The 12,046-nt window shown below is 44.2% G+C and overlaps 1 protein-coding gene across 1 annotated transcript in view; it reads right to left on the reverse strand.

The window, feature by feature from the left end:
• The window catches only part of opcml (opioid binding protein/cell adhesion molecule-like), a 265,188-nt gene extending 254,826 nt beyond the window's left edge, over nt 1–10,362 (reverse strand). The window contains exon 1 of the mRNA XM_049017737.1: nt 10,057–10,362. Within this exon, the coding sequence (XP_048873694.1) occupies nt 10,057–10,117 (61 nt within the window). The 5' untranslated portion in view covers nt 10,118–10,362. The remainder of the gene's footprint in view (nt 1–10,056) is intronic.
• Between the last annotated feature and the right edge of the window lie 1,684 nt (nt 10,363–12,046).

Consider the following 12,046-nt stretch of genomic DNA (forward strand, 5'->3'; position numbering starts at 1 on the left):
TTGGTTTTTAAGTCTTCAGTTTCTCTACAAAATGGCCCAAAACCACTTATCATTCAAGAACCTAAACGGGATCCAGGATGCAGGGTGACTGGTTCAGATTAGACTGGATGGTCAAGGCCTCGTCACAGAACCAGTGAAAGTCTTTGTGGCGCCGTAGGCAAGCTAGATCTCCGGCCTCCCCCGTGCAAATGCAAGTGAAAACCGTCTGCTAAGTCGGCGCCCCCCTCGTAAGGCGGCAGTCTGGAGGGCTGACTATGTTACTGGGCGGGTTAGCCAGCATCGCGCGTTACCTTCCAGTTAATCTGAACTGCGTTATGCCTGAAGCTGCACAGCCAGCGTGGAGCGGGATCCCAGCGCTCGCTTCCTCCGTTTGCCCCCGGAAACATAACCATGCTGTCAGCATGCCAGCTGCACATCTCCACCTCCCTCTTCCGCCCCCACAAAGAGCAGTTCACGTTTCGGCCAGGGCTGCGACCTGCGGTGTGCTTTTTTCCCCAGGATCTCAGACCTCATGCGTCTCGCTTTTGCGTTGTGCCGACAGAGAAGAGCCTCTGCCATTTACTGACGAATTAACACAGATCCACTTCAGGAAAGCCAGAGACTCTCGGGCTGCACTGCGAAAGCATCATGCAGGTCCGTAACGACGTGCTCACGCAGAGCCCGGAACGAGGCACTTCCTGCTTAGCTTGCGGCTGGGCAGAGATGTCCAGGGAAAAGCCTTCCGCTGCACCCATGGCCCCAGAATACCACATGACTAAACAAACAGGCAGAGATAGCAGGTTCTTCTCGAAAGCCAGGCAACAGCAAAAAGTGTTACACAAGATACAAATTTTTTTTTATGGTGGTTTGTGCCTCAATGACTTCTAATATGGTTTCACTTCAATTTTGTTAATAATTATAAATGATTATTCATTCATTTCCCAAACCGCTTATCCTCCTGGGTCACTGAGGGTCCGGAGCCTATCCCGGAAGCTATGGGCACGAGGCGGGGAACAACCCAGGACAGGGGGCCAGCCCATCGCAGGGCACACTCACACACCATTCACTCACACATGCACACCTACGGTCAATTCAGTAACTCCAAATCACCTCAGCATGTCTTTAGACTGGGAACACAAAACTGGAGTTGAAGGAAAACTGAAGGAAACCCCATGATGACATGAGGAGAACATGCAAATTCCACACACATATAACCCCAGTGGAGACTCGAACCCGGGTCCCAGTGGTGTGAGGCAACAGTGTTAACCACTGCACCACCATGCCACCCCTACAAATAATTAATGATAAATAAATAATTTGAGTTTATCAACCTTGTTTGTACCTCCCTTCTGTTCTTACTCTAGGCCTTATGATATCTCCGCAGTCCCCTGTTCACACTGCTGGAGTACTGTGATGGCTTTGTGGGTTAGGTCTCTGCAATCAGAAGGTTGCTGGTTCAAATCCCATGGCTGGCAGAGCTGAATTTCAATTGCTGCAGGGATACCAGCTGACCCTGTTCTCTGATCTTCATTGGTACCTCGCTTTGGACAAAAGTGTCCGCTACATAAATGTAATTAACAATTTAGTAACATCACTAAACCGCAAAGTAGTGGTATTGATGTACTGATCGAAATTTCACGGTCCAAAACGAGTAGTTGAGTCAGCACTGACTTGCCGATTTAATGATGGCTGGCCTTGGGGTACACGACGCCATATGGAGGCACAATTCAGCAGCAGAAACGTCGTGTACCACCACTCAAATCATACCTTTGTGTGTAGTGCCTATGGTTGGGGGTTGGGGGCTTATTTAATTCCTTTTCATTCCTTATTTCAGAGATTCTGAGGCAGCAAATTAACTAGCTAGCAATGGTCTTCTACTCACTAGCTATCTATTCGGTTTGTGTTACTATCTGGAGGGAGGGAAGGGGAATAAATTTTTACTGGGACCCTAGAAACCCACCCTGGCCGTGGGGTAGCACGTCACGCCCCCTTTCCCGCCCTTAAGGAGCGAGCTAAGAAATAAGAAAAACACACACCAAAGTCAGGACAAAACGCGACACGGGGATCTAGCAGCTGGCATGAGGCTGAAGTGCCGTATCGACCGACAGCTGACTGAACGGCAGAAACGTGAAGCGCACGAGATGCGATTCAGCGCGCACCCTTCTGCATAGCCACGGTTTATCGCTCACACCCATTGTCCGGATGAACATCGAGATGCAGCGCTGCGCAGCCAGAAGAACCTGACGGCACAGGGATACGTGCGAGAAATTCAAGATTCGACTCTTTATTGTCATTGTACAGGAGCACTTTCGCAGCACTGTAACCGTTACGTAATAAAATAAGCCCCTAATCCCAGCCGAACAAGAAGCATCTGCCGTTTATGCAAATACTTCCTGAATGCCGTTAGTGTTTGTACTCAAGAAATGTGCCGTATAAAGGACCACTCCAGGCATGATCTTCTGCTGACCAGGGGCAGCCAGACTTTCCAAACATTTCCATTAAATTAGACGCAACTGCAAAGAGCGCGATACATCTCTGGACACCATTTCAGGGACATTTCAAGTCTTAGGGAGAGGTACAAAATTTCCTTTGCAGAAATGCCTCTCGCATCAGGCTTTACCTGTGTTTCCAAACTGATCTTTTGAATGTTTAATCACATCGCTAATAGCAGCAGTGACCTTTTCCATGCAATAAATGTTATGATGATGCAGCCACGTTAATATTTGTTCCACATCTTGCGCTCTCAGTAGGAGGCAATATGTAACTAAATACAGTGGATACCTGTAGGTGGCGTAGGTGCCTTCGCTGTGTGATAACGGATGTGCATTCAACGAGTGTCTTTTCAGTTCGTGATTAAGTGGAGCAACGACAAAACACAATATATTCCGGAAGCATAAAGAATGATGTGGTTTTTGGGTTTGGGCTGCCATTTGCATTGCTGAGACTGAATGGGGGGAGCAGGGGGGCACCAAGTCATGTCCATGTGTATATAAAAAAAGGACATAAAACAGGATTTTATTAATAAAGTTTTATCGGTTTGCATTAAATTATTTGTAGGTAATGCTCTGATAGGTACCCAGTACCCTCAACGCCCCCCTCCCCCACATGCACGCACAACGGCCCTTACCGAGGCCATCTACTGTTGCTACACCCACTAAAATATCAAGTTTCCGTTTTTAGCAATGTCCATGGCCTCTGTGTCACTAAGCCCAGAAAAAGAGGCAGCATCCTAACTTAACAGGAAATACATTATGTAGATAAATGCAGCGCGATGTTAGCTTTGAAGAATTAATGATTTACGCTGCATGAAGAGTAGAACAAATGGATACAGCATGTAAAATAGACGCGCAGGTTAAAGATGGTGAACGGTGGTAATAAACGACTTCCCTACAAGTACCGTTGGGATTTCTGTAATTAGCGCCATCGTTTGAGGATTATAATGTCATCTTGGCCTGGCTTTTATCAAAGTAACTGTTTTTCTTGCAACAAATAAATGGCTAATAAGGAAACAAAGTGTTGCTGCTAGACAAACTTCCTGCTTTGCCTTGATCTTGCCTTTATACGAATCCTTATTTGGCCCATAACAGTTAAAGTGTTTCGTCAATGCTGTGAATGCAGTAACTTTCGATTCGTCGAGCTGCAGTTAAGGACACGCCCCCTTGCGAACAGGCAACTAGTCAACCTCTATGCACAGCACCGACGGAGTAGTCTTCGAATTATGCTCAGCTCACATTTTAGTGTAACGGACAGCCATGTTTATAAATTATAAGGAAAAGCAAAATAAAATCTTTTCAGAACTGGACATCTAGGCCGAGTCTATGCATACCACAATGGTAGCAACCTTAAATACAGAGCTAATACAGGCGGGTTCTTCTGCCAAGAGTCCCACAAGAAGTGCACGCTTATGTGTGTATGCCATACAGATTGGGAATTTAACAGGCAGCCCATAGCGAAGTTTACAACACTGTGAACACTACTGAAAGTGGATGGATACATTTCATGTGATGAATTTTATGGACAAGTTCCAGGAACTGTTAATACCAAACCATATTGCTGTATGGTAGCTGATTTTAAATATTCGGGCATAATTTAATCCCTTTGACGATGGACAGATAGATAGACAGACGGATAGATGGATGGACGGACACTTCTGTTAATAATAAATCGGATTGACAGAACCAAGAGCGTAATCTTCTGCTAATCTCTGTACAGCGAGATGAAAGGTGGGGGGCACCGGTGAGGGGGCTGAAAAGAGAACCAGGGAAAGGGTGCGAGCGCCTACAGGACACGAGGGCCCCCCACGACGGAAATAGCATATTTGTACAGAACCACAAAACGACAGTGCATCCATTACGTTTTACCCTTTCATGTATGAAATTAATATATTTTACCGCTATTAGCACAAAGTCCTACATAACACTCTGGGAGCTGTCACAGGAGAATGTTTAGTTGACCTTATAACAAGGTTTTCCATTAATTATAGTCTGGGTTTTTTTTTCTTTAGTTAGGGCAGGATCAGAGTGAGAAAAGCATAATCCTCTGCGTGGAGTGTTTCCTTTCAAGGGAGCCGAGTGCGAGTATATTTCTGTATGGCCCCAGGGTGAGAGAGCTGCCGTAAAAGAAAGCATTCATATCTGGCTTGGCATTAAATGGGGGACGATTCTTTAATCCTGCAGTCATTATTGATAATTTTCACTGGGCGTGCACTCGGGCTGGCCAGCCTAAGAGGCACACGGGACAGATGGGAGTAGGGCGGCGAGCGTACCGGGCCCATGGCCAAAAGGTTGCCGGTTTAAATCCCACAAGGGCAAGTGCCGTCGTAGCTGGTCTGCTTGGCACTTAAACCCGCAGCGGCTCAGAAAATATACGGCGTCATAAATGAATAGTGCGTAAAAGCAGTTACCCCCCATTAAGGTGCAAAACAAGTACTGGAAATATCTGAATGCAAATCTCCTTTCATTAATGCCATAGACAGCTTATAGTTACATTAAAATACATAACATTCACACAATTATGATGTTATGCAAATATTATAATATCCTCTTGAGATCCAGGGGGGAAAAAAGTGTTTTAGTATAGATTAAAATTTGATTAGACAGGAAGAGGAAGTGGGCAAGGTCACACCGCCAAGGATATGATGTCACCTTAAAGCCCTTACTGTCCTCTTTACGGAACAGTGGGACATAACAAAGTGGCATGTACAATATGAGACATATGAGCAAAAATAGACAAGAATGAATTAGAGGATTCTATAAAGTATGGGATGGATGGATGGATGGATGAATGGATGGATATAAATGCCAGACCTTGTAGATTTTTAGCTATCAGTTAGATAGTCCATCCATCCATCCATTTTCCAACATTATCCTACTGGGTCGCGGGGGGTCCGGAGCCTATCCCGGAAGCAATGGGCACGAGGCAGGGAACAACCCAGGATGGGGGGCCAGTCCAACGCAGAGTTAGATAATAATACTTGTGATATATTTTTGAGTATTATTAATGGTAATGACCATACTTTATCAGCAAAGACCTTACAGACAGAGGCACAAAAGCACGATACTGTGTGATGAAAGGAATCCCTTGCTTTAAGACTCACTTAGCAGTGTCATTCTGATATTTTGCACCAGAACCAAATGCATTTTATCTAAATCAAGTGTCTGCACTCAGCTGGGGTCAGAAATTGTACTCACGTCAACGCTATGCAAACCATTATCATTCATTCAAGGGCTTCATGAGGAGTGGGTTTTGGAGGGGGGGGGTTGTATTATCTTATTTGCAGATGGAAAGCACAGAGAAGTCGGGGGGGGGGGGGGTCTTTTCACAGTTTTTATTTTTTCGAAGCATCTGTGTGTTTGTGTGTGTGTGTGTCTGTGTGTCTGTGTGTGTACGTTTGCGTGTGTGTGTCAGTACGAGTTTCAAAGTCACAATCAGCGTCATGAGCGATGACATACCTGCCCATCAGGCATTTGTAGCAGTTAGTTGAAGCCCAGAGATGCAGAAAAGAAAGCTCTTCTGTATTATAACAAGCTTAGGGCTGACGCGATGTACTGGACATTACGGTCGCATCACAAAAATCCCTCTCTCTTCACTTTCATGGTGAAGAAACAGAGAGATGAGATGGGTGAGTTTGGAATAGTACGATCTGCTCCACAGAACTTCCGTATATCAGACTGCGATGCATCTTGGGAAGTTTCAGGGCCATTTTATATTATTAAAAGGTCTCCCTTTTACCTTAGACAAGGCAGGCGACTTAATTCTATCAGCACAACCAAAAATGCCAGAGTTGATCCGGGAGATCTTTGATGTGGAAGAAAATACAAGTTTATCTCCAATCTCAAAGTTAAAGTTCATCTGTAGCACGTGATGGAAGCAACCACAGAGAGGAAAGGAATTTTCTAGATTTCAGATCTCGCAAACAATTTGCAGTGATGCTGTTTACTGTCACCTCCCTCCTTATTGATAACATCCATTTTCAATTACTACCATGCATTTTTTATTCATGGTGCTGATTGTGGCCTGTTTTTCCAGTCAGTTAATGCAGTGGACAGACTTCTGATTTATTTATGCTGCATGGCCAAATCACTGAGATTTGTCGAGATTACAGCCATTATTGTACGCATACACAAAACAAGTGCAAGAAGTGATTATGCTGGATGCAAGGATATACTGTTTGTTAACTCCGCAAAACAGCTACATGTCATTACAACGTAGATTGCATACATTAAATAAGTAACAGAGTTGTCAGTGTGTTGCAATTTTCTCTTGCAGCCCAAAAACAGTGTAGTTGATGTGAATCCGTAAATTGCCCACAGTGTGCGAGTCTGTGTCCTACAAGGAGCTGGCAAAGCATCCTGGGGCCCCCTGCATTGAGCCTCCGTGCTTCCTGGGGTAAGCTCCGGGCTTAACGCCAGGCCGCACTTATGGAAAAGGCGGAACAGGGGTGAGTGAAGGTCAAACGCAGAAAATCTTATGGCCATCTCATTCCCAAGGCACTTGGAATAAAGACGTGGTGTATGGCCTCGCAGAGTCCCTACAGGGCTCTGTTTTTTAGATCCAATACAACCATCTGTGACAATCTCCAAATATAACGTTGATCGTTGTAAGAGAAGGCAGAGAACTGCAATTATCTATGAGAAGCTTAACAGAAAAGTTAGAGCGCTTGCTAGTTTGTCTATTTCTTAAACAATTTGTGAGCTATAGATGGAAACAGAAACATATTCTAAGACCTCTAATGCATTACTTATTTTATTGTCACGTCAATTCGAGGCACGAAACCCCTCTGTTCGGAGAAAGGCAGAGCGGGAGAGTTGCTGATCTCATGCGGACAACAGAATTGCACTGGCGTTAATGGTGAACTAAACTTTCACAGCTTGAGACTGCGGGCTGGTTCGCTTTCAAGAGATGCAGATATTAAATCACAGGACAAATCATAGTAATCAAATCAAAGTACCAAGCTTTGCAAATGTTTTGTATTTGGGACAACTTTCTTAGCTCCAGATTGGTGGCGCAATAAGTAAATTGGATTTTGGGATTGGTAAAATAGCACAGCATTTGTTTGTTATTTTGCCTTTGCAGTACATTCCGCACAGATCATAACCACTGCAGCGGTTTTTGACGAAATAAACAAAGACATTAAGGGTGTTCTAAACTGTAGACAACAACAACCCATCCTCCAATCCCATAGGCCACCCCACACCCATCCTCAAACCATATAATACGCACTTGTGATGAAATAGCCTGACATTTAGTTGTCAAACTGTAACAATATATGAAGTAAAGTCATTTCCATCCATTAACACAGCTAAGCCTAAACATCCTATCTTTATTACAACTTTGCGCATATTCAGGGAATTGTACTATAAGAATTCTCTAAGCTGTCCAAGGCTAGAAAAGGAGATCGGGACTATTACGAACTCCAAGGTGCCAGTAGGACCACCTCAAGCCCCAGCATATTACATTTGTGCCCTGCTTATTTGCCTGGCAGGCAAGGTAGGGGCTAGACCTCTCCCACTGACATCCATCCATCCATCCATTTTCCAAACCGCTTATCCTACTGGGTCGCGGGGGGTCCGGAGCCTATCCCGGAGGCAATGGGCACGAGGCAGGGAACAACCCAGGATGGGGGGCCAGCCCATCGCAGGGCACACTCACACACCATTCACTCTCACATGCATTCCTACGGGCAATTTAGCAACTCAAATTAGCCTCAGCATGTTTTTGGACTGTGGGGGGAACCCGGAGTACCCGGAGGAAACCCCACGACGACATGGGGAGAACATGCAAACTCCGCACACATGTAACAGAGACTTAATAGGCAGAGACTCAAACCTGGGTCCCAGAGGTGTGAGGCAACAGTGCTAACCACTGCACCACCATTCCGCCCTTCTCCCATTAACAATGACATGTTATTTGTGCAAGTCAGGTAAGCAGGTGAGTAAAATCAAGAGAAAGCAGCAAGCGAATGCGAGGCCGAGAGACACAGGTAAACTCTGAATGCCTGTCTGCACGTCAGTCATTTCACTGATGGCTGATATTGACGCGGTGCAATTAAATGATAAGTAGACAAAATTACTGCTATTTGTCAGCAATTAAATCAAGAAACATCTCTGATAATACCTGATAGTCTTGGAGTCATCTTAAGATAGCAGACAATATCTCTTGAATATATTCATGTAGCATAATGAGAAAAATCTCCAGCTTGTATAAAATATTAAGGCAGTTGTATTATTTAATCCCATGACAAAACTGAAAGCATAACTGGGCTGAAAAATAACAACTAAACAAAAATGGATATTAAAACTCCAGAGCCTGTCAGTACTTTATTTATCTATTTCCAGTTGTTTGGTCTGGTGGGGGAAACAAGCAAGTTTCCCACTAGATCTACATTTTTCTATTAAACATACAACAGTGTGTGTTTGTGTGGGTGTGTGCAGGCACAGTACACACAAGGGCACGATATTTTGACTGGCTCCTGTGCGGAAGCGAGGAGAAATTAAACTACCGGGAGCAAGATATTATAGGTTTTGTGTAACTGCAATTATGAATAACTCCCACTGATATAATTAGCCCAGACAACAGGTTTTATGCAAAGCTTTGGTACTCCCACATAACACAGCAAATTCCTCGTTTAAATGTTAAAGGATTACATGTTATGGAGCGATATTTCAAAAGGAAGCAGTGTTTTCCCTAAAAATGCTCCCTTACAATGTCTCAGCATTAACAATCAAATTTCAAATGCAGTTAAACTGGCTTCCCATTTTTTCACAACACTCTGTAGCCTATGTTTGACGTAAAAATCTTTAAAAATATGATTTTGCCACTTTTCATGCTTAACTGAAAATCTGAAAGGCATGCTAAATCACAATATCTTGCTCTGAGGCAGAATCAATAGGAAAATCAACCTTACTCTAAAATACTAGATTATGATGCGTTTCCTGAGCTTAATAGGCAAAAGCTTAACAATCAATATTCACAAGGCACTAGGCATCTGGCAAGAGATCTGTTGTATGAAAATGACTTAATTTAGCCGTTTTCATGACAACCCCTTCATCCTCCACCTCTGCTCTCACCTGATGATCGTCAAAACAATAAGTGCAATTATCACAGCAGACTCAGAAATCACTGCCACCACAGCCCAGTATATATAATGCATAATAACACCTCACCCCCAAGCTAGACACATTTCCATTAAATTATTTTTTTCTGCCGCCTTGGTAGTCACTTATGATCTCTTTTCCCGTATTAAATGATCAACAGCAACTTTTTCTTTATCCGAGCTGGGAAACACGCACACAGAATTGGCTTAGAGATAGATCGCCTCACTTATTACTGGCGTAAGTGATGTCAGTGAAGAGGGGTAGAAAGAAAAGCATTGTTCTACTTTTCTTCAAACAACAATGTATTTTTCCAACTCCCTATACTGCTAACTGATGGTACTGTGACAAGGCTGTATTGTAATGTGTACGACTCTAAATCCTGCCAGTACTTCTTGCAGCGTACAAGGCATGCTTTTCCGTAGTAACTCCCCCCCCCCCGCGCTCCCCTACCCTTGAAGAGAAGCAAAGGCAGTTTCCTCACCTGGAAACACGAGCAGCGCAAACACCCACGACAAGATCAGGAAGCAGACAGAATTGTGCATCTTTCCTGCGAGCTCTGGTGCTGTTTTCCTTGTTGTTGTTTTTTTCCTCCTTTTTTCCCAGTCCACGCTTCTTTTCCACAACAGTGATGCGGTTACCGAGCTGGTTTTCCCCTCCACTCCTTAGGAAATTAATTTGCAATAATTTCCCCCCCCTCTTCTCGCCTCTGACGTTCTCTGTGAAGGTTATTTAAATCCAGCGCAACTTGATGCGAACGGAGGACTGACTTCTCATTGATTATTCTCACACTGACACTGGAAACACTCCGCAGTCTCGAGGAGAGGGGATAGCCCCGCCCCCGCCACGCACTGATTGGCTGAGCCGCCGGCGGCCGCAAACAGGCGCTCCGCTGTTCGGGGCGGCCGCTCCGCAGACCCTCTGTATGACACTAAAGCGCTGCGAAGAAATAAGAATAAATAAATACATAATAATGAAAAGGTAGCCTCTAAGTGACCTCTCGATTTGTTTGCAGCAAAACCGCGTGAAGGTGACTAAAATTAATTTGTGTCCTTCAGTTCAGTGCACCTTAAAAAAAGCAGTGGTATTGTTACAGAATTCTACACGACAGTACTATTCAAAGTGGATGTCATGCGCAGCTTCTTTTTGGTTTAAATCCGAAATATGATGTGAACGTAATACACGAGAACCATGCCACTTCTGACATTTAATCAGTAGGTATTTAAACTGTGTTCCAATGAAAATGGAGGTAAACAGGTAAACAGCAAACACCGGTCTCTTTTTAGCTCTACAGTTTCAAAACTGCCGACTTGAAATAAAACATGACAAATGCTAGAATTTAGCTCTAAGCTCAATCACGCAGTAGTTTGTGTGATGGACAGAGATCTAATCTGTTCCCAAATTGCCTGTAGGTGTGCATGTGTGAGTGACTGGTATGTGAGTGTGCCCTGCGATGGGTTGGCGTCCCATCCTGGGTGCTCCCCTACCTCGTGCCCGTAGCCTTCAGGATAGGACAAACGGTTACAGAAAATGGATGGATGGATGGCACTAATTCTAGTTTAAGCTTGTAAAAAGCCTCACAACGGCTAACTGGATAATGTTGATCAGAAACATCTGAAGTATTAGTTGTAACAAGGGTTCTAAAGTCCTTTTGCAACCAAAATGTTTGCATGTGTTGGATGACCACAGACATTTTTTGTGTCATTCATCCACCATCCCATCTTTTTTCCCACTATAGGGTTACATTGAGTCTGGAACTTATCCCAAAAAATGATAGTCACAGGTAGGGGACAAGCCTAGGGCAGTCTGTGAATTGTGTCAGAGGTCATGGGCCGGGGGGGGGGGGGGGGTCCCCTATTGGACTGGCCGACCATGGGTGGTGATGGTAAAAGTTGTCAACTGTGGGTGGGTTAAAAGTTGAGGGGGGTGGTCAAGATCCCCCTCAATTTGAACACTGCCTTAGACATAATGTTGGGCACACTGACAGCATGTTCTTTATTCTGTGGTGGTGGGGGGGGGGGAGTAGATGCAAAATTCACATGCACAGAGCCACAAGAGGGCATTGAACCCAGAACCCTCGTGGTGTTAAGCTATGCACTGTGACGACCACCAAGCTACACTGCTAACCATTACTTCTGGGTTTGTATCATATAATCTTTATTTAAGAAAAACTTTTAACATGTCAGTTGGAGTCATTCTGAATACCCAGGGTTCCCATGGTGATTTAAATTGTCAGAGAAGGAAAGCAGTATTTTTATCTGACTTAACACAATAATTGGGTTTGATGATGGTTTTTAAGATAGTTACTGCACCATGCATCTGCATCAGAGCCATTTATTTCCTTTGTCTGCTTTGTTTGATACTGGCAGGTCCCCAGGTTACGAATGAGACCCATTCCCTTAGTCTGTATTTAAGCTGAATTTGTAGGTAAATTAATAATGATACAGAGGTAATAAAAATTATTACAAACGGTA

The sequence above is a fragment of the Brienomyrus brachyistius genome, chromosome 6 (assembly GCF_023856365.1).
Source record: "Brienomyrus brachyistius isolate T26 chromosome 6, BBRACH_0.4, whole genome shotgun sequence".
Taxonomy (NCBI): domain Eukaryota; kingdom Metazoa; phylum Chordata; class Actinopteri; order Osteoglossiformes; family Mormyridae; genus Brienomyrus; species Brienomyrus brachyistius.